A 26,868-nucleotide genomic window follows, 5' to 3' on the forward strand; every position below is an offset into this window, starting at 1 on the left:
CTATTGACATCATCATCGAGCACGAATCTATCCCAGAGAAGTGCAAAAATAGATTGAGAAAATGATGACGGTGCCCTTAGTATATATTTAGTTTATAAATATTAGTAGTTCATTTGTTACCGTATACAAGCATATTCATTTATACTTCCAACATTATAAACACTTTCTAGATATATAAAGTTTTCTTCAGTTCGTGTCCATTAATCTCTATATTCATTTACTTTGTATTTTCACCGTTAAACCCCTCTTATTATCGCTTGCAACCATATTCTCCAATCAAATCATCGGAATTCACCTGTACCGTCGATTTTTAAGACTGGAGGTCGAAGATTCTATCAAAATTTCTTATTTTTCTCGGTTTAATTCCAAGTTCTTCGTCTTTCCCCTTTAGACTAATGATTTGATTTGTTGTGGCTAAAACTCACCACATCAATAATTGAATGATACACATTATAGTTAATAATAACAAAATTAAATTAAAGCATAAAAATTGAGATTGGAGAAAAAATATGCAAGAAAAATAGGGTTTATGGTGCAAGAAAATTAAAAAATACATAAAAAAAAAGTGAAACACAAAATAGGACACCAATTATAATACACACTAGATCTCAAGTGCTCTTTTATACAAATAAATCGGTTTGATTTTAGAAAATATATCGTATTATACTAATTTTCAGAATCAAAATAATGAAGTTGAAAATTAAATAATGAGAAAAATCTTATATAATCACACAAACACATTTTTTTCGGGTCAATCCTATGAAGTTTCGAATTATTTTCAGGCCAATTCTATCAGGTGTCGAATTATTCATTCACATGTTTTGAGCTAGATTGATATTCCTAGTTTTAAATGCCACTCGTTTTACAGTCAATTTGGTTAAGACACCCAAAATATTGAATTAAAACCCCCGCCATCGTTTCCAAACACATCCGAATTATATGAGGAGAGTCCGCCTCCGGCTCTCATTTCCTTTCCATTTAAATAAAAAATTAGGAAGCCCGCAGCCCTTTCCTCCGTTCATAAACGTCCCCATCTATATCTATATCAATATCATAATAATCCCAAGTCCCAACCCCTTCCAAATCTGAGTTTCTGCTTCCCCAATTCAAAACCCTAGAAACCCTTTCTCTACACTAACTCCAATTTTACCTACTTCAGGATTTTTCCTCTTTCTCAATCTATAATAACATGGCCGGCGCCCTGGCCAGGGACCAGGCGCTCTCCCTGCTCGCTGCGGCGAACAACCATGGCGATTTGGCCGTCAAGCTATCGTCATTGAAGCAGGCCAAAGACATCTTGTTTTCTGTCGAGCCGTCCCAGGCGGCGGAGCTTTTTCCTTACTTGGCCGAGCTTCAGTCTTCCCCTGAAACGCTAGTCAGGAAATATCTCCTTGAGTGAGTAATTCATGCACTAAGTTTATTTCTTTTTCTTTTTTTCGGCTCAATTTTTTGTCGGGGAGTGCAGTTGTTAAAATTTACTAGTATAAGTTTTTCTGTTTGTCTGTTTTCGTTTTAATGTTTCTTAATGCAGTGCAAACCACATTATGGTTAGATTCTACTAGTTCATGTGTGGGGTGCTGGGTTTTTTTGCTTTTAATGCAATTGATATGTCTTAATTTATGAATTGAGCCCCTTTTTGCTATCAAGTAAAGCTCGCTGGTTAGATACATCATTAAACCTTTGATTATCTAGCCTGGCTTAACTGTCAAAATTGAAGCTTTTGAATACTCCCTCCATCCCCCAAACATCTTCCTAAGAGAGGGTGGCACGGGTTTTAATAAAAGTTGATTGTGTATTTGATAAGTGGAGAATGGGTTCCACAAAACGTGAAGATTGTAAGAGTAATAGTGAATGAAATTATTTCCAAAAGTAGGTTAGGAAGATGTTTTGGGGACGACCCAAAATAGAAATAGAGGAAGATGTTTAAGGGACGGAGGGAGTATATAATATCATCAACCATTTCCTATGGCGTGTACTGTTAACATGACAACTTGTGTGATCATTTTCAGTCTAGTACTTCTTAGCGGGAAGTTCCTTTTTTTTAAAAAAAAATTAAATACTGATGCAGCGTAATGTACCGTCGCATTTCCATCCGGAGGCCTTATTTTGATATGTCTCTCTTGGAAGCTGTCCTCAATTACGGGCATTAACATTGCAGTTTTTTGGCATATTTCGGTAGTTCTACTTTGTTGGATAACTGTCACTAGTTTGCTTCACCATTTAACTGTAATTTTGGTTGACAGGGTAATTGATGAGGTTGGGGCCAAAACAAGCACACATCTTTGCATATTATTTCCTGTCTTATTGACATTTTTGAAAGATAATAATCCCGTTGTTGCAAAGCAATCTATTATCACTGGCACAAAAATTTTCTCTAGCGTGCTGGAAGAGTTGGCATTGCAGGTTTCTCTCTCTCTCTCTCTCTCTGCGTGTTTGTTGGTGTGTGTGCATGTTCATGTCTTTAGCTGTGGATGGAATTGTGTCTTTGTGCATTCTTTAATTCTGCATGCATGTGCATATCTTTCTTGTCTTCCTGTGCAACCTGAAAATCATTTCATTAAATTATGAACATGATTTCTCTGTAGTTGCTATGCCAATGATAGTTGTTTTATACACAATGGTATGAAGACAAAAATGTTTTTTTTTTTTTTTTTATCAGGAAAAGATTCTGAACATTATAATTCAGGCTTATCTTGTGGTGGCTCCTCAGTTTTTTTTCCCCCATATCATACAGTATGACCTGTGTTTGAAAATCCTCCTTTATTTATTTACCTTGACTTCCATCTGTTTTGTGCTATTGGATTAATAATTCAAGCTCATGTATATGTATGAAACTTTAAAGCTGTATTTTAAAACATTATAGTTTCAACGGCGTGGTATAGTTGAGAGGTGGCTTGAAGAGCTTTGGACAGGGCTGATAAAATTTAGGGATGCTGTTTTGGGAATTATCTTTGAGGTATGTCTAATGTTGTTGAGATAATGTCTTTTAGACTTTTACTGCTGAAGGTGCCAATTATTACAATCTCATTTTGTAGTGCTTATGCATAATTTTGCATTATGTTTCCTATGATTACGTGTGATGAGAAGCAGGGTTATTTTCAGCTAGAGATTTTTCATTTAGCCCAATGGTCCTACTTTTAGGGATTAGAAGTAGTTGTTGCGGAATGATTGCTTTGTACCAAGCAACTACATATCTGCCATTCCTGTTCCCTCTTCTGAACCCCATACCAAAATCCCTCTTAGTTCTTTGTTCCTATGGTTGACCATTCTATAATCACATAGTCATCTCTCTTGATGTGGGAAATTAAAGTTATTGGCTGTATACACTTGTCCAGAAGTACAGGAAATGTGAATATCAGATAACTTAAATAAGCATTCATGTATTTGTTCATGCAATTCTCAGTCTAGCTATGTATTTTCTGTTTTTTTCTTCGCCACAACCTTTAATGATATTTAATCTGTTTTCTCCCCTGTTAAAATGGAGATTATGATGAGGTGATATCATGCTAATTGCTCGCCAAAAGTATAATACATCCCAAATGCTCTAATAGATGAAGATGCAGAATGTAAACTAAAAATGAAGAAAGAGCAAGGATGAAACACATAATTAAACTGAGATTACATAAGCTGAAAATTACAGGACAACAGTGGAATTAAGGAATTATTTGTTATTTTATATTTTGGATAAGAAACATTTTTTTTTAATAATGCCATAAACCAACCCTATAATTAGGAGCCAAGCGTCCACATAAGTATACGACAAAAACCACTATGGTTTACAGCATACAGCTCTGTGTTCCTGATAATATTATTAGCAAAAACTCTTTACACAGCATAATTTGTTATCCGTGTTACTACTTTTGATATTCTGTCTTATTATGTCTTGGGAGTGCCTTTTAGATGCATGCTGTCACATCTAGATTTAACCCAAATTTTCCAATTACGCGTGATAGCTTCTTCTTATACTGTCATCACCTGGTTTGTTCTTTTACACATTAGCTGATACAGTGGCGGAGCCAGGAATTGATTTGGGAGGGGGCTGAACTTACACGGGGTTCCCCCGAGAATTTTTTTTTGGACATTCCGTATATTTAAGGCATTATTTTATTAAAAGACAAGCATAATAGTAATAATAAAGAACAACATTTTCATAGATTATATAATTTAAATATATAACAAATTAGTTTCAATACATTACAATTTTTTTTGGGACATTATGTATTTTTAAAGCATTTTTTATTAAAAGACGAGCATAATAGCAATTTTAAAGAACAACATTTTCATATACTATATAGTTTCAATATATTACAAATTAATTTCAATACATTACAAACTTTTTTTTTTGTCATTTCGTACATTTTAGGCATTTTTTATTAATAGACAAGCATAATAACAATAATAACGAACAATATTTTCATAAATTATATATTTTCAATAAATTACAAGCTAGAATCAATAATACTGTAATAAAAGACAAGCATAATAATAATAGCAAACAATTTTTTTTTTTGGGCATTCCATCCATTTTAGGCATTTTCTATTACAAGACAAGCATAATAGTGATAATAATGTATAATATTTTTATAGATTATATAGTTTTAAATAACACAATTATCCTTAAATTAATTATAAATGGAAGAATATAACAAGCTAGTCAACTTTTGTAAAACAAATTTCTTTTATAATATAAACATATACTCCCTCCGTCCACGAAATGAGTACCTATATTTCCATTTTCGTCCGTCCACGAAATGAGTACTCATTTCCCTTTTTGGCAAGTGTACCCCACACAACACTTTAATTAATACACTAAAAAAGATGAGACCTCTATTCTATTCACACTACACTCAATACATTTCTTAAAACCCGTGCCGTCCACAAATGGGTACTCATTTCGTGGACGGAGGGAGTATATATTATAAAAAAAACTCAAAATTTGGGAGGGGGCTTCAGCCCCCCTGGCTACGCCCCTGAGCTGATATGTGTTGTATATGGACAAGTAACCTTTTCTTATGTTAAACTATTGAGCCTAACTAATTGAAGGCAAGTAGAGTTTCTTTGTATTCATATGTCATATCAGTTTTTTTCAAAGATTTGTGAGTATTGATACTCTGACATCTGGAATCAGGTTATAGAGATGTTTTGGTTTAACATCAAATGTACCACTTAGCAGCAATAGTGGTGTACAAACCTGTGCTTCACATAACCCAAGTTTCTGGAACCAACGTATCTAGAATTCTCCTTATGGGGAGATATGTGTGCTTCTGTCCTGTTTCTGTAGTTGAATTTTTTCAGTAATCGTGGCTGATTTCTGGATCTTTTTGCAGGCGGGGCCTCTTGGTCCAAAATTGTTAGCGATAAAGTTTCTTGAAACATTTATTTTATGCTTCACATTGGATTCAAACGAGTTTGAAATGTGCAACCCTGAAGGTAAGAGCATTGTTTTAATGGGATTAATTGAAAAGTATTCACTATGGATTTCCTTTTATCAATGTTCTTTTCTTTTATAGCTTTATATTTTTTTTCTCTGGTTTATTTTGATTTTAACCATGACACTTTCAATTTTTCTTTGCCTGTAGTAATGGTAAGGCAAGGAAGGATGTTTAATGTCTCATGGATAGCGGATAGTCATCCTATTCTGAATCCTCCTGCACTCATATCAGATGCAAATAGATATCTAGGGGTCTTATTGGATATGTTGCTATCAGCTAGTAATTTTCCCGGTTGCGTGACAATTACTGCTGTCAATAGGTGAGCTTTTTCTTATTGACCTTCAATATGCATCTTATAACATGTGGAGTACTATGTGATGTTACTTATTAGTTTTGCTTTGATCTAATCAAGAATGAGTGGAAAGGTGATATGAGAGCTTAAAATGTTAGAAGTTATGATAAAAATAATATAGGTCAGAGAAAGACTTGTGTGTTTGTTTTTATTCCGAAAACTGTGAAACATACTTCATGTTTTCCGACATACTTCCACCAATCATATCAGGTTTTTAATACGTCATTCCCAAATACCAAAGCACTTCTGCAAAATACTCAAAACAAATAAAATTTTATGTCTTGCATATTTGGTGTTTGTTTTGTTTAAAGTTTTATAGTCCACCCATGAGATGTGATTCTAAGACAAAGTGTAATTTGCTTCTAGAAATCGGGTTACATGTTTATCCGGGATAAAGGATGCGGGAATGCATCATATTACAATATTGGGTGCTATAAACTTTTTGTGCTAAATTAGGTAGCTTAGGAGACTGCTTGGTGATAGGTCTTATTTTCCACCGTGAGGATGATCGAGAAAAAAATTGTGCTTTCTTCTTTCTTGATTTACATATGAGAATTGGGCTGTTAGAGTTCTGATGTTAGTGCTCTTATTATATCTAAAAAAGGAGAAAGAAAACAAGAAAAGTATAACTGCTTTATTTAATCCGTTGGGCAAGCAGTTTTTATTGGTTCTGATACTTTTTGATAAGGTGTGTATATGCATTTCTTTTTTGAAGCTGTTGGGATAAAAAATGGGATCTTTATATTGTGTCTGATTTGACCCATTTCTCTATACATGTAGTTAGCTATACAACCAAATTATCCTGGATAACAATTACTCCCTCCGTCCCAACTTACTTAGCCTATTTCTTTTCAGCACGGTTATTTAGGAGAGTAAGATTGTAGTGTAAAGGTGTGTGTACCCATATTTAATGTAGTGTAAAGTGATTACCCCCCCAAAAAAAATAGGCCAAGTCAAATAGGACAGCCCAAAAAGGAATACAGGTCTAGTGAAATGGGATGGAGGGAGTTAAGATTAGGAACATAGTGGAATTTTGCTATCTTTCATTCATCATGTGAGAACTTATGAATTAGTTACCAATTTGTCAAGATGAGCTTTCTAGATGATAGCATGAATACAAATAAATGCTTTTCTTAAGTGCTACAGACTAAGTTAAATAATTACAATATGATTCAAATCAATCAAACAAATCCAAACCCCCCATAGGCTTGGATATGAAAAATTAGTTTGTTTGGCAAGTGACATTCCAAGATACGAGATACTAATACAATTTTTATTTAATAGAAAATATCATATATTGATTAGTTTATGTTTCCTATTTTCACATGGTTTGTGGTGTCATCGTTTACATTTTTCTCTTAGTCCTAATTTGTTGACTTAACCAAACAACAAGAAAGCGATTAATGGATCTGTCTTGAAAATAATTTGACTTGTTGGGCATGTAGGGTTTGACAGGAAAGGGTTGACCTCTAATGGCTGTTGTGCAATTTTCTGAATATGATTTTAAGTGCACCTTAGCTTATTTAGAGATTAGTTAATTATGGCTTTCCTCTTTTTGGTAATTTATTTTTATTTACGGTCATGTTTATAGGTTTCTTGTTTTAATATTTAATTCTGTTTACTTTATTTTTCTTTGTTCTTTTAACAATATGATCTAATATGTTTGTGCAAATATTTATTTGTGGATGTTTACTTGTGTTTACATAATATAATTACATTATGCATATGTTCCCTCTCAAATAAAAAAATCGTTATACATATGCAGTTGTGTATTCTCAAAAAGACTTGTTCCTGAGTATGGTGTATTCCTTTGCAAGTTTTGTGTTGTAACCATATTAACTCTTTCGCCTGTGTGTATAATGTTTTCTTCTATACTCATGCATGCTTATATCTGAACCTCTGTAGATTCTATTAAGTGGCTGTTTCTCATCATGTTATGTGTTTTAGTGTGTTTTTCACTTGTAGTGACATTGACAGTACGTTTCTGGTTTATCGTGGATTGGATGTGAAGGCTACATTTCTGTATAGTAGTGTTATATGCAAGATATTTCCAGTCTTAAAATAAAACTTCATGTTACCCAGTTTTTGATATCTCATTTCCTTCTATGCAACTTGTTGAACCTTATCACCATATGATTGCATCTTTTGTTGAAGTAATATTATATGTTATGACTTGCAACTATGCGGTCTTACTTATTAGGAGCATGTTCTATATTGATCAAACAACAAGCAAGGTGCTAAAATGTTTGTTGATGTAGATTTTCTGGCAAATTGCACCTATGAGGTAATCTGCATCTAGTGGAGTGCACATAAAGGCCACCTCTTTTCTGGAGGGGTAACTGAAGTTGGCAACTTGTTTTAGTATAAGTTCAACTGCCTTTTTTATGCTATCATTGCAGCATGCTGTCCAGCTTTTTTAGCGTGGCGTTAAATGGCAGTTTGCCTGGGACTGCTGAATTGGTGGTTCAGATAAGGGAAGTAAGCGTTAGCTGATGCCAACAACATTGGTGTATGATAGGACTGATTAGGTCATGGATAATTTCATCTGATTGGATCTAAAACCATTTCGACAAGCAAACTACTGCATTGTATATAATTGTTTTGTGAGAACAAAATACCTCACCAATTCAGCACATCTTTTGTATGAACATATGGTTGCAACATGTGCAACCTGTAAATACTGTTCTGTTGATGTATATAAGTGTTTGTGCTTTTCTATATCACGTGAGTTCTTTTTTAACAATCACTTTAGTTTTGCAACAAATCTCATGCAGATATGCATATCACCATTTTCTTGTGAACATATATGCTGATGCTTCCTGATGAAACTTCTACAGTTATATGGTCTGGGTAAATTTAGATTGATCCAAACACCAAATTTCTCAGGCACATTCAGTTTTCCTATGGTGGCTGGCTCGTCATGCAGTCTTTACCTTCATTGCTGAATGTAGCTATAACTAATGTGCTCATCAGCCTTGCATGTGCAACTAGTCATTTAATTGAACTCTTTGGTTAATGAATTATGCTACTGTTTTCTCCTAAATTATGAATTTGCCTTTAACTAATGTTAAAATGATATATGAGAGTTCTGCCAATCAAATTCATATATCTAATAATGAAGAAATTGAAAATTCTGGACATAATCCATTAATTAATATAAACACTCTTTATCTTATAATACATGTGGTTGAATTCAACCATATTAAATTATCCAAGCTGTTGGAAGAAGACTTGGAAATATTTATGCTTAAGATCAAGATGAATGAGCTTGCTTTGCTTGTATTTATCAATTGAGCCATTCTGTTTTTTGACTGGAATGGAAGAGCACATGATTGTCAAGCTGTATATCAGTCATTTCCTAGCAAGTGATAAGTTTCATATCCTGAAAAATGTCAAGGGTGAGGTGGAAATTAACGGTCACTGATCTGCACTTTCAGAGCATGTGCCTTCTTCAATGTGTGATTTTGTTTTGATTGTGCTATGTGTGGAATTAGTTCTGAACTGAAGCTACTCAAGGCTTTAAAGAATTACACAAAACACCTTGAGGGTGGTACCAAAAGACTGAGCATTGCCGTTACATAACCACTATATACATCATTCCAAAAGCAACATTATGTCGATCATGGGATGGCAAATTGAGTTCATTTTTCTGTACAGGCCAAAGGGAATCATATAATTTGCTTGAATCAATTGACAGTATGCTGTAGTTCATGCATATTTGTCTTTGGATAGAACTTATCTGTGGATCATTTGCATTTTAGCAAATCAGAATTCGTAGGTATGCTAATGAAGTTATGACATGTTGCTGTTGTACGTTTGCTCCATGACTTGTGCTTCTATGCAATTTCTTTTCATTGCTTTCATTGGATAATTAAGTTATTTTGCTGCATTCATAGCAAACACTACTTTGTGTATGTTTGTTGGTTTCTTGTAGCAATATTTGACATTCATCAGTATTCGAGATGTCTCTGTGTTAAATGTCATAGGTCGGGCATGGTGTTTTTGATGATGAGTTGCATAAATGCAATGCGTGGTTGTACCTGTACTAAGAATAATAAAGTTCTACTGTAAAAATGAATTACATTGCACAAACAATTTTCGAGGAAAATAGAACCAGTAATATAGCAATTGCATGTGCTATAGCTTGCTCGGGATTTATCGATATTTGTCATATGTATTAAGCGAGAGGAGCTGATTAATTTTCATGTTATCATTTATTATGCTGAAGGTGAACCATACAGGACACTTTTTGTTGTTGGACTCTGTCTCATACATTCATTAATGGAGCTAAAAGTTGGTTCCCTGACTGTGCCTTGTATACAAACCGAAGCTTCTGATTCTTCCACTCTCTGGGGGATCACTAACAATTATTCAAATTTTAGAGTCGCCGTACTTTACTCGACCTAATACATTAATCTGAAGAATCAAGTTAGAAATAATTTATGGGTAACCAGAAGAAGTGATTTTGTTGATCTGAATCATGTTGTTAAACCATAGCTGAACACTTAAAATTGTAATATGTTTCATCAGCAGGAGAAAATGTGCTATTAGTCATTGTGGTGTTTTTATAAGCCTTCATCTTGGATATTTTAGTTAATGCTTAAATTATCGTTGGTGTGGTTGAAAGCATCCTCCCCATTATCTAGGTTGCAAAGAATTTGTAAAAGCTTTTGTTCTGGTGCATTGTATGACAAGCTCTATTTTATAACGCTTTCATGTGAAAAGATCTAAAGTACATGTTCGCATGCTATGCCATTTGCACTTGTTCCCTACTTTGATGTTATTGGAGATTGGTTATTTGTGATTAAGATTAAATATTAGAGTGGGCTGCTTACCCACTAGTTAAAATTCAGACAACTAAATGGAAAGTCTGAATAAATTTGTCTTATGAATTTGTCACTTAGATTGGCAGGTTAATAATATTTCTCACTGTAATTTTGTGCAGTTAATGGCAAGGTTACATTGCGTGTTTCTGTACATTAAGCAGTAATGAGATATCAGCTACTTGATTCCTTAATGAAATATCAGTTAAATTTAGTTTCTGTTTATTTTGGTAAATAGCTCGCAGTAAGAGTGTCTCTTTAATAGCTTATATAGCTTAAGGTCTGACTAAACATGACTGAATTAGAGCTAACCTTACTTGGGAAAAAATGGACTGGTTTCCTCATTAATTTGTTGTTCTGCTTTGAAAGTTTGCCATTCTTTTTGGTTTACCCGAGGATTTTTGTTTGACATGATTAGTAGGGGGGTTTGTATATCATTTGCGAGGTTCCATGACCGTATCTCTTGTTACTGATATTAATTGGGTTGTATGAAGTCCATGATCTGTTTAAGTTAGGAAAAGCTATATATTTGCTGGGCATCGTGATCAGGATGCTATTTAGTGGCCATTGTGGATTTGAAGTCAACAAAAGTTTCACGTAGTCTGGGATGTTCTCTAAACTTTCGGTATTGCATTCTAAAATTTGGTATAAATATGATGTCTTGACTTTGGTAAGTATTTCTATCCTCAAAGGGTATTGGCCAACAGGGTGAGCTTAGACTAATACTCTTATTGTGCCACTTGGGGCAGTATACTGATTCTGTACATCTCAAGGGTTAGCTTCTTTTGTATTTGATGTAACTTGAGAACTTTCTCTGTGGATATAATGATGCATGGTCTTTTCCGAAAAGGAAGATGATATGTGACTTTCTTTGTTTATGTGGTGAATGCGTGCAAATCGGCCTTTTCCTTTCCATGCGATTGTGATCTATGACTTGTTTGTCAGATATTATTTCTGACTGATCTTTATAAGCAGGTACGATCAGTTTAAGTGTTATTTCATAGAGTAACTAGGTAGGAAGAGATGTGATCTGAAGTTATGATCGCATGGTATAGTGCATATCTGATATTCGTGATCTGCTGTCCATGACAGTTCAGTTGGGTGCTTTCTGTTTAGAGAAGGATATTGCTACCCTACTATCTATTTCCTCGACAAATTTGTTCTGGTAGATATTTTGTTGACTTTCCTTTTCATTTCGGGAACTTCTAGGCAGAAAGTAGGATTGATGTTGCTATCTTTCTCTATCTCTATATAAATAATCTTTTTTATTCCTTTATTTGCTAATTCTGATTTTTTTTTCCTGCTTTAATTTCATTTGACCTCCATTTGACAGGTTTATATGATGGTAGTGAATAATTTGATATACACATCATTCATTCAGATTCCTGTATTGATTTTGGGATGTCCTGTTTTGGTTATGAATCAGTTATTTGGTTTATGAAAGTAACCTATTGTTTTGTCCCTGTTTGTTTGTCAAACTAGGAGTGATAGGATAGAGTATGTACAAGGTGAGGGTTGTTGGAATTAGATGTTGTGTACATCATAGGACCTAACAATTGAAATGTTTCTTACTTGGACTGAAACATCATATAGTTCTATTGTTGGGAATCTACTTGATAAGTTAGATTCTTGTGATACTTATCTCTGTTCTTGGTTCATTTAATCTTAATTTGTTCTTAATATCATGGATATATACCTATCTTCTCATACTTGTTAATTGAGTGTGTATTATACTGTTTTAATCTTTGCGACTGGAGCCATTTGTGTCTAATTGGAGCTGCTTTTTGTCACTGTCCTGTGCATAATCAAGCGTCTACCATAGGTTGTGATCGTTGTAATTGTTTTTGTGTCACATCTCAAAGATGCCTTTTTATCTTTAATGCGCATGAGTTTGTTGGTAGAAAATAGTAACCTTTTCTCAGATATATACTTGCTCGATCTGTCTACACAATCTAACATCGGTATGTTCAGTCTTGTAGCTATTGCAAGGAAAAGGCCTGTCTACTACAAAACTGTCTTGACGGCACTGCTTGATTTTAGTCCAGGTGTCGAGATGGCTAAGGGCCGTCATACAGTCAGCATTCAGTATTCTCTGAGAACTGCATTCCTAGGATTTTTAAGGTGTACACATCCTCTCATGACTGAGGTAGAGTTCATATTATATTACTTCTTTGTAACTTCTAAGAGATGTTTGTGTTGTATCATCATTCTTTTCTAAGCATCAGATCAGTCACTCCATATTTATACAGAATTTAGCAACACTTGTAATTTCAAAAAATGTCATGCCAACATGCATCCTAATTGTATTATATGGATGCTTTTAGCCATCTGAGGCAGTTGCTATGTTCTATATTCCATTCTTTATAATGGAAATACCATTATCAGGAATTCATAAACCTCTCCACCACAAGTTCATTAACGCATCAAAATAAGGTTGTAAGGTGAAATTCGTCTGCGATGAAATTGAACACTCGGTTAATTCTAGTGTCAATGCAGACATATCATGCACATTTGAGAGCTGTGAAACGAATGAAATATTTTTTCTGTCAAGAATCACCAAGTCTCTAAGATTATAATCCTGTTGCTAATCAACCTTAAGCAATTTAGAAAGAAAATATCAATGACTATTAGAAATTCTTACTTTGAAATTGTTCATTTTTTCCAGTCAAGAGAGAAATTGCTTAAAGAGTTAAGAGCAATGAATGCTGGAGATGCTGCTGATCAAGTTATCCGACAAATAGATAAAATCATGAGAAACAATGAGCGTGCTTCACGCGATCTTCAGTTCAATAAGGTATATAGGGACTTGGAAGAAGAGAAAATCTGTGTTTCTCGGTCTCTTTGATTGCTGATATTAATATATATATTTTATATATGTATATATATATGTTATCAAGTTTTGTAATTGGGCCTTTATCCTCAGGATGAGCAGCTGTCAAGTCAGTTGCATATTTCAGGGGATTTGACAAAGAAAAGGACAGTTCCATTGGACAATGAGGATCAGAATAATATCTTTGATGCCTCTTCTAAGAGGTTCCGTCACAGTCCTCATAACAATACAACTGCCACTGCTGATAGTAGTGATGCTGGTCAGGATCATGTCAATGGTATATCCGCTAAACCACCTGTGTTGGATGGGGATCTGACTCCAGTTGAGCAGATGATTGCTATGATTGGCGCTTTAATTGCAGAAGGAGAAAGAGGAGTTGAGTCTCTGGAAATTCTAATATCCAATATTCATGCCGATTTACTTGCTGATATTGTCATCACAAATATGAGGCACTTGCCAAAGAATCCTCCTCCATTGACAAGATATGGTAACTCGTCTTCGAATCATCCTAGTGACACTAGTGATCCTGCCCAGGTAGTTGTGTCAAATGGTTTTGCAACTTCTACCCAGACTTTGGACCATGCGGCTCAATTACCTGCTTCATCACTGAGCACGCTTAGCATTGCTGTTTCAGATCCGTTTGCTTCTGCTAATCCATCTACAGATCCTAAACGTGATCCACGAAGGGTAAGGTTTTTCTTGGTGAGAGGGGAGCCTCATTCTTATATATTCTTATTTATTTATTTCGTCTCTAGCTGTTCCTTAACATTCGATAAACTTTCCAGGATCCTCGTCGCCTTGATCCTAGGCGCTTGGTGGTTCCTCTTGATGTGCCTCCAACATCTGTTTTGGAAGATAGTTTTGGTACTATCCAACATGCAGCTGTACAGTCTGATTTCAATCCTGTTAGCTCCTCCAGTGTACTTTTATCAGTACCTCAATCTGTGCCTGAAAGTGCTCCTCAGCCTCTGATGCCCACAATTCAAACTGACATAAATCTGCCAGACTCCCCAGAGACAATTGAACTTGATGAGTCTATCCCGAAAGAGGAAGTCCATGATTTTGATGCCAATGTAATCACTCCAGATAGGGATGCAAACAATTCTTTACATCTTTCACTATCTAATAGCAAAGCTAAGGACATTGTTTCTCATGCATCAATGGATGTAACCATGCTTGATGAGGCTTATTCCCCTTCATCAGAAGAATCTGATGAACTATTGCCAGATATTTCAAATGTCGAAGCATCTGAGAGTGCATCTGTTGAGTTGCCAGGGCTTCCCTCGTACATTGAGCTCGATGAAGATCATCAAATACATGCAAGAAGATTGGCACTTGAGCGGATAATTAATAAGTACCAGAGTTCACAGAGAACAGATATTAAACAAACACAAATTGCACTGGTTGCCCGACTGTTTGCACAGGCATGCCCTATGATTCCCTTGACTAATTTGTTGTTTTAGTGAAATTGTTTTCTCACTTTCAGTCTCCTTTTCTGTTAGCTTTCCAATATCGCGTAACATGAACTTCCTCTCCTCCTTAATATAGTTTCATGTTTTAATAGAAATATTATTCAGTTGGAGTCATTGAAAGCTGATTGATGAGAAAAATCTGAATGTAAATGTTTATTCTCTAGAAAGTAGATTCTTGAATACAAACCACTTTGAGGAGGAACGCAACACTCTATCAACTTGATAAGTTTGGATTTATCTTAATCCTGTCAACAGAGAAGCAATTACTAAAAGAACAGTGAATTCAATCATTAGAGCAAATAAATCTACTTGCTGGCAATAAATTTAGGTCTTGACGAAACTATTTGGTTCACAAGCACAAAAAGTTATCTATTCAAAGTCCCATCACCAAGTTTATCAATGCATGATAACAGAGTTACAATTGTTTCAGACTGATACATGCAAACATTTTATTTCCTTCAGAATAGGAACTTCATATTTAAAGGAATTCACGGGCAATTGTCTGCTTGGAAAATAATTAAACAATTAAACAACAATTTACACTGATAAACATGTAGAATCTTCCACGACTATGGTTGGGTTCTTCACATTACATCAGAATTAATGTTTGATGCATATCTAGAGACTAGAATAAGTGCCTATTTTCTTGCTACAAACACTGGAAAAGTAGCATTGACAGATTCTGTATGTTTATCAATGTGGATTGTTGCTGGTTAATAGTTTAGAAGTATAATCATCTTCCTTATAGGATATTGTAGTGATTGCTTTTACAGTGTGAAGTTTCTATCGTGAAGGGGATAAAATGTAGTGCATGTAGCAGTTGAAACTATTATAACTGTTATTATGCATGGATGAACTTCGAGGAAGTGTGATTAGAGAACCTTTTGTGCTTGTGAACTAAATGGTTGAGATTATTAAGACCTAAAAGTTCATTACCAAAAAGTATCTAATTGTTTTAGTAATTAGCTTTACATTTCATTCAGCATTACTTCTCTGTTAGCAACGAAAGTACGATGGTCTGCTCAAAGTGGTTTGTGGTCATAGAAATCTACTATCTTGTGATTTATACTGATACTTACATGAGATTGGTTCTGAGGCATACAGATCAAATGATTTGTTTATTTGGATTATAATGTCCTGATACAAAATGATCTTTGATGGTTTTGCCCCTTGCTCTACTTCCATCATTGTTAAACTGAAAAATAAATTGCTTAATTGGAACAACGAACTACTAATCTATGTTTTACATTTTGTTGTAGCTATATGTTTCCCATACTACCACTGTAATTATTAAAATTTGAACTTTTCAAAAGAAGAATAAGAATTTGCAGATTGCAGAAACAACAATGTATGGATTCCTTAAATCTGCATCTCTGCCATTTATTTACATTTTTTAGTGAAACTCTGCACATTCTGGTACTAACAATCTATTTCAATTTTCAATAAGTGGTCCTGAGATTTGCTGTGTCTGCTTTTTTGTAGATTGATGCTAGTGATGTGATTGGGATGGCGCAGAAACTTATCATATCAGATTATGAACAGCAAAAGGTCTCTGTCGATCCCTTAGCATGAACCTGGTTTTTTGCTTGTTTCTTCTTCACTCCTAGCATTCTAGCTTCAATCTTGTTCTTACCGAAATTATGTGATATAGATTTAAGTATTACTACCCTTCACATCAATGTTGCCTCTGAAAAAGAATCGATAGTCAGCTGTGTTGGTTTTGCTCATTAATTTTTGAAGTCCTATTGATTAGTTTTTCTTGATAATTTTGTCCTCAGGGTCATGAGCTCGTGTTGCATATCTTATATCATCTCCATAGTCTTGTGATCTCAGACTCTGCATCATCTGCTGCTGCTGTATATGAGAATTTCCTTTTGGGAGTGGTAGGAGATCTTTCAACTTATCTATATTAGTGTCACCCAAAACCAAATTGATAATTTGAACTTCAAATGCAGGCAAAATCTTTGCTAGTTGATTTACCAGCATCTAACAAGTCTTTTAGTCGACTTCTTGGAGAAGTTCCATGCATACCTGATTCCGTATTGGGGATATTGGATGACATGTGTACCAAAAGTCATTCTGGAATTGATGGTCGTGATGGGGATCGTGTCACTCAGGGCCTTGGTGCAGTGTGGAGCTTAATTCTTAGTCGTCCTCTCATTCGCCAAGCATGTCTAGATATAGCTCTAAAGGTAACTCCCTCATGATATTATGCTGAGAAGTAACATCTTGTATATCTTTACATTTAGATATATTTATGAGAATTCTCTGTCCTTTTGTTTGCTTATCAAACTAGTTACTCTGGAATTGATGCCATTTGGTGTCTTGAATTCAGAATCTTTGCCTTCTTCAGCTAAAATAAAAAATGCATGGCAACTGATTGGGTGCTGCCTTGTATTTCTTCACAAATTCATGTAGGAAATGAAAAACTAGGACTTGCTGGGTTTAGTTGGGAGAGTTTTATCTATTAAAAATTAAATACTAACTTAATTCTAATTTCTAAAGTTATATGTTGGGTTCAAATCTGGAATATTAGAATCTTGAGAGATAATCTAGAATGCTAGTATGGGGTTTGTGGCCCATTTTTTAGCATTCTCATTAATAAATGTTACAGAGGCTTAGACTTTCACATGTCAGTCCATCAATGTTTCTGACAAAAGATGGTCTTATTTATTGCATAGTTATATCAACATATATCCCCAACATATAACTTTATAGGTGCTCATTTTAGTCACCTTTTCATTTGCAATCATTCATATTGGAAGACTGTTATGCGGAATCAGTCTTTTGTAATTTCTTGATCGTGAACAATGCTGGTTGACATAGGTGAAGTGAATCTACCATGTTTGATGTTAGGCATAGAATATTTCGGAGAAGAATTCCTGATTGGTCGAGTACTTCCTAATATGTCATAGTTTATCTTGAACTCTCTTCTATTTAGCAGTTATTGCAGTTATGTTGAATTTTTTCAGAGTTTTTGCCTGTGTCCTGGAAGTAGTTATGTATTCATGTCTGGCATCCCCAATCGAGCATTTCAGATGATACCAAATCAACCTTGGATATAGTTTTCCATCTTGTGCTAGTTCAAAATAGCATAATCTGTATACAATTTCTTTTGCCAGCTTTTGATTTCTTGCTGGTTGTGCCAAATTGGTCCCCTCCCTAACTTCGTAATTCCACTTGGCAGTGTACTGTGCACCCAAAGGATGATATCCAGGCTAAAGCTATACGCCTGGTGAGGGAGCTGCCAATCTATCTTATTTTGCCATTGTCTATGAGCCTGTCTTAAGAGAGTGTATTATCAGTGAGGAGCTCTGCACTGAAGTTGTTTCTGTTCTAAACTTTTCCCCCTTGTCTATCTGTGCCATTGTCAGGTGTCAAACAAGCTATACGCAGTTAGCTATATTTCTGATAGCATCGAGCAATTTGCAAAAAACATGTTTTTGTCAGCTGTAGATCAGAATTCTTCAGATTCATTGCTATCTGAGGCTGCAAATTCAGACAGAAGAATTGGAGGACAGGTCCGTTACATGTGATCTTGTTGTTCTCATCTATTACTTTACTTTTAGGACAAGTGATGTGTTAATTTTATCTTTTTGGTTGGATTTTCTCTGTTCCATTTTCTCTTTATAATTATACTTGGGGTGGTTATTCTGTGATGTAATACATGTTGTAAATTAATTTTGCATTGGTTTCATGTTAGTCTACTGGAAAATCGATTTCCTTGTTTGAAAGATTTATTAATTGTGTGCTATTGAGAATATCTCTGCAAACACCATGTTTATGTGATTCATTCAACCAAAAAAATTAGTAAATTATGCTAAGGAGACTTGTTATGGATAATTCATTGGTTTTTTCAAATTGAAGAAAGTTTTCCGCTCTCTGTATCATTGAATGAGAGTTTTCAGTTGAATTGCACCTGTTTTCCTATTCATAACCACATACTACAAATCACTTACATCCTGAAGGATAGATTGAAGTAGGTACTTTCTCTCTCCAAATGAGACATAATCTTATTGACTTTTTGTAGTACTTGTTGCTCGTTTGTAATATCCTTTTAACTATTCCTTTGCATTCAACATCTTTATAGGTAGAAAGTGCAGAAACATCGACTAGTGGTTCTCAAGTTTCCGAGCCTGGGATTTCAGCAAATGAGTCTATAAAAGGAGTCCAGGATGCAGCCCTGGATGATCCATCAAATATATTTTCTCAAGCTCACAGGCTCATGTCCTTGTTTTTTGCACTCTGTGCTAAGGTTGGTGGTGGTGATATGTGAAGTGATGTATCATGCATATTTTTTCTCATCCTTTTCTGATGTTTCCTTTTTTTCTTTGTAGAAACCTGTTCTTCTTCAACTGGTTTTTGACAGTTACGTGCGTGCTTCGAAGGCTGTTAAGCAGGTCTTTATCAGTAATATTTAGTTTAAGAACATTTTTAATTATGCAGTGAAGTACCTCAAAATTAATGGTTGTCTACTTAAACTACCGACTTCTATACATCTATTTATGATGTTATATATGGGATCATGCTGATCGTTTGCTTTTTCTAGTTTTCTATTCACTATTTGACCGTGAAGCTGTTATTTGCAAGTTTGATTTTTGTATATGTAGATCTTACTAGATGAAGAAAAACAAAATACTATCAGTTATAAAAAGATTACTTACTGCTTTACTTAGTCGGAGTTTGTTGCTGTTTCCTGCATATTTGCATTATAGTGCACTTATTTCTAATAGCTTTTAATAGCTTGACCTTGTTCAGCAAGCCCTTTTAAAAAAAAATTGTTGTGTAGGCTGTTCATCGTCATATAAATGTTCTGATGAGGGCTCTGGGGTCGTCGTATTCAGAATTGCTTCATATAATATCAAATCCACCCCAAGGGAGTGAAGATTTGTTAACACAGGTTGTTTGTCCCTGTCTTCTCAAATCGTCCTTATTTCTCTAGCATTTTCTTCTTGATTTTACTCTTCCTGAAATGCTGATAATTTTCGTTTTACCTGAAGGTTCTTCATTTGTTGTCCGAAGGACGAGCACCACCTACAGATTTGGTGGTGACTGTTAAACATTTATATGAAACTAGGCTGAAGGTTCTTCCCTTTTTGTGCCTTTACTGCTTATTACTTAGCCATATGATCTCTTGGTCATTATGAGATTTTTGTCTTGCAGGATGCTACTATTCTTATTCCTATCCTATCAGCTTTTTCTAGAGATGAGGTGCACAGTCTACCCTCTATTCTGAAGTTCACTTTTATAATGAGGATTTAATTCAATATTGTGGTTCTTTTACATTTTTTGCCATTGAAATTTTATGTTGCGGCACAAATCATTCCCAGTATGTATGAAATTATGGCTACATGGAACATATGCTAAAGAAGAAACTGAACACCCATATGCAAGAATTTGTATCTGATGAGTCATGATTTTTTGTCCGACAAATTTCTTAGTTCTGTTTTTCATTACACAAAAAATAAAAAGAAAGAGAAACAGCAAATCATAAAAGTCTATTGGTAAGGTCCATAGAGATGTTTATTTTGAGTGTCAATATATGACGCTGAGTGCATGAATCTCCATGGTAAACATCAGTTCGAATACTTGATTATTTAGCAAGTCTTGGCATTTTGGAATAGGAAATATCTTATTGACCAACACGTTGAGGGTTTGAGTCACCACGGGGGAAATGGAGAACCATTATCCTTTAAAAAAAAAATAAAGTTGAAAAGGTTGTGTGATTTGTGAAAATTGACCAAAAATTTCCCTATCTATATTCCCTTTTCTGATCTGTTAGTATTACTATTATTTGTTCCTTGAAATCTAGGGTTGTTGCACATGCGAGAATAACCAAAGAAAGGATTCTTGGCCTATTCACTTTTCAATTTTATCTATTGTAGAGGTCTTTTAGGCCTTTATTCTCTTTTTGTGAGTGTTGGTGAATAGATACCACTGATATATATTTTGTGAGCTATTCTATAGTTGTGATACCTACCCGACTAGTCTGTGAGAATGTCTTGGACTTGTGGACTTTTACTCAATAGGTTGTTACAATCAGTTAGAAGTCACGAGAAGGCCCCAAGCTAGATACTACTGAAAGAGTAGAAAATTGCCTCTCAAAAATAATTTAATTTGCTTTGTTTAGATTCCTTTTTGTTTTTCATTTAAAAATCATTACCATTGTAATGATTTAAAAAGACAGTAGTTTATTATTTTTGTGGTGCCAGGTTTTACCTATTTTCCCTCGGCTTGTCCAGCTTCCTTTGCCTAAGTTTCAGATGGCACTGGCTCATATATTACAGGTACATATGAGTTTGATAAGTTTTTAGGACTACTTATTTGTTTTTGTTTCTTTGAGTTGCATTTATTGTGTTTGTCATATTTTAAGAAATTAGAACAATCCTTCTGTTCTGTGACACTATTGAATACATTAGATTTGATACTTCGAAATTTGGATAACTAAAATATTGAACTTCTGAAAAAAAATTCAAGTAGTTAAAAGACCTTGTAAACTGTCAACCAAATATTGAGAAGTATATCAAAGTAGATCCACTATCTGTGGTGCAACTCAGTCCAATCAAAGTTGTATGATCAATTCGCCTTGAAAAACCAAAGTTGTATGATCAATTGAAAATAGGCGTAGTAATCAATCCTTAGTCTACTAATCTTGTAGGTTTTGAGGGATTGAGTATTGATCGTTGACATTTGGCATCTGTTGTGCAAAAGTAAATATGATATGCATATTGTTGATAAAAAAGTTTTTGAATTTTAATTAAGTTCATGTCTCTTGTTTCTAAGATTTCAGTATCTGCTTTTGTCGACAGGGTTCTGCTCATACAGGTCCTGCATTAACGCCTGTTGAAGTCTTGGTGGCAATCCATGACATTTCTCCTGAGAGAGAATCTCTTCCACTGAAAAAGGTGTTTCTCTGAGCCTCCTTGCAAATTGCAAATTCGTTGTTCTTAGTGAATTAAAAAAGTTTAGTTTCATATAATATGAAAAAGCGCGTAGACCTGATGATAATAATTACAAGGATTTCGATCATTCTTTTATGGGTAAATATTCGATTTTATCCCAACGTATTAACGTTTTAACAAAAATGTCCCACCTTAGGATAAGTGCATAGAAGTACCCATTGTATCAGTTTTGATTATTTGTGTTGAAATTTTGACCTGGAACACCGATATCCAAATTGACAAGTTACGTGGAAATTTTGTTCAAAAAAAAAAGCCATGTAATCAAAACGGTGTTGTTTTACACAAACACACGCACACACAGATACACACATGGACACATAAACACATGGATACACTGACACACACAGCACCGCTGCCTCCTTCTTCTTGGGCGGAAGCGGCCGCCGCTACGGCTACCGCCACCACAAGGGCTCCCTCTTCTGACTCTCTCCATGTCCACCACAAACAAAACCTGAACTCTTCTCTTAAATCACCGTCGCCACCTTCCTTCTTCCGCGGCAATAGTCGTCGCAGGTCAATTCACGCCCTTGTCTCTTGTTCTCTGTCTAATCTAAACCCTAGATCCCCAAAATTTACCAGTGCTGCCACCGCCTAGTACTTCTTCTTCGGTGAAACGACGCCCCTCTCTCTGTTTCTCACATCCACCCACCACAGACACACACAACATCCCGCCTTCATCCCTCTTCGGCAAAAGCAGCCGCGCTGCCACCGCCACACCTGCCCTCGTCTCCCGACTTCACGTCTCTCTCTCTTTCTCAGTCTCTCTCTCTCTCTCTCTCTTTTCTTGATTTCCCCCTCTATTTCACCCTAATCTATGAACCTTAGATCCCTAAATATTCACCGCCTTCTCCCTCGATTTTTGGTGACCGCTTCAGCCTTCAATTTCGACGAAGGTTGCCGCCTTCATCCTCTCACGGTGCGAACAGCAACAACGGCGAGCAGAGCCGCCATTGTCGTCATCTGCGCGAAGTCTCCCCCTGAGCCCTAGATTTGGCTCTCGGCTCTGACCTTGCCCTCCTATATCTCATTTTCTTTTCTTTTTATTAATATTTCGAACATAATTTCCATGTAACTTGCCAATTTGGATTCCCAACATTCCACGTCAACACTCAGGCGCCGGTTTTTTTTTCGGGACACAAATAATCGAAAACTGATACGATGGCTACTTCTATGCACTTATCCTAAAGGTGAGACATTTTCGTTAAAAAGCTAATACGTTGGGACAAAATCAAATATTTACCCTTCTTGTATTAAGATGCACCTTACTCTTATTAAACAGCTGACCCAGATTCTCAATATTACATGTGGAATAGATGTCTGGCACCTGTCTTTCCTGTAAAAGTTGCTCATTTTTCCATGATTCTCCAGTCTCCATAAAAGTCTATTTCCTTGGTTGCCTACTTTGTGTGATGACTGATGTAGATAAATTTCTTGGGAATTTGTAGTATAAATTTGTAGGTGAATTATCATGTATACTAATAATCTTATGTAATCATTCTCAGATCACGGATACTTGCTCAGCTTGTTTTGAGCAGCGCACAGTTTTTACACAACAAGTCCTGGCAAAGGCCTTAAACCAGATGGTATTTATAGGTTTTCTTCATGAATGCAAGTGTTCCCAGTGACACGTATCAACTTGCTCTTTTGCATTTTCAGGTGGACCGAACTCCACTTCCACTGCTCTTCATGAGAACTGTAATCCAAGCAATTGATGCTTTTCCGACACTGGTAAATTCATTTACCTCTCGAACTGTCTTGTGGGCCTTATTTTAATCACATTCTGTAATATGCTAGGTTATAATCTTTTAATCTAAAGTTACCACTGGTCCTAGTAGGATATTGTGTTTGGAATATATGCTAGGTGAAGTCCTAGTCTCTGTATAGCCTGTAATGGCATTTCTAGTGTGCTTTCTAATGATTCCTTATTTCATATCTTTCTGGACCATCTTCTTTGCTAAATTCCTGGCTGGCTGTAATTTCACTGATAAAGCCTGGATTGCGTCATGGCTGCTATAGTTATTTGCTTCAGTTTGTTTTCCACCGTTTGATTATTTATAAAAAACCAATTTATTGTTGGTATTTTACCATTCTGATTGATTACAGGTTGATTTTGTTATGGAAATTCTGTCCAAACTTGTGAACAGGCAGGTATGTCAAGTAGAATGTGAAGTTTCTATTTCGCTAACTTTTCAGCAGTTGTATGATCATTGATCACGTCCGTGGTTAGAGGAAATATGAGAAAACCGACTTTGTTTTTTGATAATTGGCAGGTTTGGAGAATGCCAAAACTATGGGTCGGCTTCTTGAAATGTATCTCTCAAACACAGCCACATTCCTTCCATGTATTGCTACAGGTATTTGTGGTTCGCTTGTTTCGTTATTGTGGTCCCTTGCCCTTTTAATTTTCATACAAAGTCTATATATCTGCTTGCAGCTGCCATCACCTCAGCTGGAAAGTGCTCTAAGCAAGTATCCAAATCTCCGTGGTCCACTTGCTGCTTTCGCAAACCAAACCAGTATTAAAACCTCTGTGCCTAGGTATGTGAAACTTGTGCAGGTGGCCTCCAACTGTGCAGAGGTTCTCAGCCTTGTTTTGTCTAGCATTTCTTAGTCTCTTGACAATTCAAACTGTATATTATTTTACCCTTCTCGAGTGCGTATGATAGAGACAAGAAAATCTATGCAATTTTTATGGGCAAAATGGATAGAATTAGCAAAACTAAAACCCCTTTTACCTCTCCAAACAAGGTAGTAAAGGTGTTACCTAGACTTGTTAAAAGAGTAAGACGGGAAAGCTTGCACTAGAAGCAGAAATCTTTCTAAACCCCTTGTTACAGCCCACCATATATGTGTATATATACACGTACGTGAATATATATATATATATATATAGGTGAAGTATCAAGTGAGATTAGTTGAATGCAGTTGTTCATGTGTTACATTGATTTGTTAATCTCGGGTTCCTGTATTTAGGTGTGTGTATGTGTAATTCTCACTATAACCAAGGTAGTGCATGCATTGATTGTGCTCTAGGAGAAGAATGGGAAACAAAGAAACTAAGACCACGTATACGTGCATGTGTTGTATGCATTGTATTTCCTTACTAGCATGTGATCATGACTATCATTTTGTTCTCGTAATAAAGCTTATAAGTTGGTAACTGTGGCAGGACGACCCTAGTGCTTCTCGGCCTTGCATTTGAAACACACATGCCACAACCACACGATGTTTCATCGTTGCACGCATCTGATGGCCCGACGTCTACGTGACACAAGCAAAACCAGAATACAGAAGTTGTACAGGTTGAAGAACAATCAGGGCGATCACGTCACATTATTCATATGGTTGCGAAAAGAAAACACTCCGTGTGCTCATTACCGGGGTTCACCTCAACTCCGGAGCAGGACAGGCAGCATTGCATCGGAGCTGTTTTGCATTAAAAGCCGTAGTGGAATTTCCGGCCTCGTATATTTGGTGGGTGGTTCCTGTTCCCCTGCCCGATAACTCAGAGCCGATTGATGGTTCCTCCTCTATCTGTTTGTTTCCAGTTATATTTGTTCTTCTCTAGGCATTCTCTGTAATCAATAACCTCTTATTTTTTTCAAATGTATGCGCCTTGGAGATGTCTATTTGATTTGCAGCTAAAGGAGTTGCTGTTTTGTAATTTCTTTTTTATTTAGCTGCATCTGCTCCAAACCAAATAGAATTGTCGTTTATAGGGTCTAGGATGTTTGAATGATAAATCCATGATTAGTTACTGAGGCAATTCTTGTTATAAATGCAATATGGTAGAGCTGGATCATATGTATATATATGGCATATTAACCTCAATTAGGGTTTATTAATTGCAATTAGAATTTAATTAGAATGGATGTGTATGTTCATGCTGTGCGAAATCTTACGTGAACATTCATTTAAATTGTTGATTGATTTTGTTGGATTACTGTTTCCTTTTGGTTGGATTATGTTTAGTGTTCAATTTAACAAATTATGTTTACCACTATTTATTTCATTTGCAAAGATTTTGATACTACAAATAACACCTATGTTTTCTCTTTATAATCGTGAGGATGTATAGGTAGGAGATGGTTATGATTCAACAACACATGGACTATTTATCTGGAATTTTGCATTAAGAAGGTAAACGCAAGTAAAATTAAATTGAATATATCAGAGTTCAATAGTTGATAAAGGCTCGAGAAAATCCGAGTCAAAGCCCAAAAATTCTTGGTATAAAGAGGGAAAACGTTGATAATATCCCAACATTGAGGCTACTAGAAACGTCTAAACATTTCAAAACTAACAATTTTGTACCCAATATTGTATAAGTATCCGACATCGAAATATTGCATGTCTCATGAAAAGCAGACGATGAGTTTTTCATGTTGCTACCTACTATTCCATTTTATCCGAATCTTAAAAAAAAAAAAAAAAAATTAAAATTCGACTTCCAGCAACAAAACGAAGTCGTTCTATTTTTCAGAAACTGGAGTGGGATAGTGTCTCAATACTATTCTAAAATGTACATTATGTCCAACAATCTCGTTGCCATTCAGGACTAGAAATATTTAGTGAAATGTTAATCATATGATGTACACGAAGAAAATCATTATCTCTAAATATAGGGTGTTCTTGTTCCATATATCTGTGTCACCAATTGAGCCTGCCAAGAATAATCCTCCTTTTTCGAATTATTGCCGATATAATTATGAAAAACTATTTTTTAGATGGAATTCTTTGTTATGGATGGTTACATTGAATCTTATGATCATAGCCAACACATAGGTTTATAGATTCATTTGAGTTGTGCTGGAAAGATATCATGTGTCTACGGGTTGGGAAGCACCAGAAATTTATTAACATTGCAAACACGATAACGATATGAAAAATCGCAGGCTACCACCACAGAAATCTCCTTGCAGCTTTAGATAGTGTGTTCCGATTCCGTCTCCAAATGCATGTGTCGCCACTCATCATATATATTTGGCTGCTTATAT

At 35.5% G+C, this 26,868-nt stretch overlaps 1 protein-coding gene across 4 annotated transcripts; it reads left to right on the forward strand.

Moving 5' to 3' along the window:
* Nucleotides 1-921: 921 nt before the first annotated feature.
* LOC130992538 (uncharacterized) lies at nt 922-25,760 on the forward strand. 4 transcript variants are annotated; one of them, XM_057917205.1, is made up of 27 exons: nt 922-1,395; nt 2,244-2,403; nt 2,864-2,956; nt 5,328-5,430; nt 5,580-5,751; nt 12,579-12,753; nt 13,273-13,401; nt 13,531-14,124; nt 14,223-14,861; nt 16,392-16,457; nt 16,688-16,792; nt 16,865-17,101; nt 18,097-18,144; nt 18,284-18,430; nt 19,000-19,164; nt 19,247-19,309; nt 19,699-19,809; nt 19,910-19,993; nt 20,073-20,120; nt 21,122-21,196; nt 21,719-21,814; nt 23,374-23,454; nt 23,528-23,599; nt 23,975-24,019; nt 24,142-24,225; nt 24,306-24,409; nt 25,041-25,760. In XM_057917205.1, exons 1-27 carry the CDS (start codon nt 1,190-1,192, stop codon nt 25,138-25,140), a joined length of 4,002 nt encoding a protein of 1,333 aa, XP_057773188.1. In that variant the 5' UTR covers nt 922-1,189; the 3' UTR covers nt 25,141-25,760. The 4 variants fall into 4 exon arrangements, with proteins under 4 accessions (XP_057773188.1, XP_057773191.1, XP_057773192.1 ...); XM_057917207.1 differs by lacking the exon at nt 922-1,395 and having other exon boundaries at nt 2,263-2,403; nt 2,883-2,956; XM_057917208.1 differs by lacking the exons at nt 12,579-12,753; nt 13,273-13,401; nt 13,531-14,124; ... (17 more) ...; nt 24,306-24,409; nt 25,041-25,760 and adding an exon at nt 8,184-8,502 and having other exon boundaries at nt 925-1,395.
* Nucleotides 25,761-26,868: the final 1,108 nt, after the last annotated feature.

This window comes from Salvia miltiorrhiza, chromosome 7 (genome assembly GCF_028751815.1).
Source record: "Salvia miltiorrhiza cultivar Shanhuang (shh) chromosome 7, IMPLAD_Smil_shh, whole genome shotgun sequence".
NCBI classification, from domain to species: domain Eukaryota; kingdom Viridiplantae; phylum Streptophyta; class Magnoliopsida; order Lamiales; family Lamiaceae; genus Salvia; species Salvia miltiorrhiza.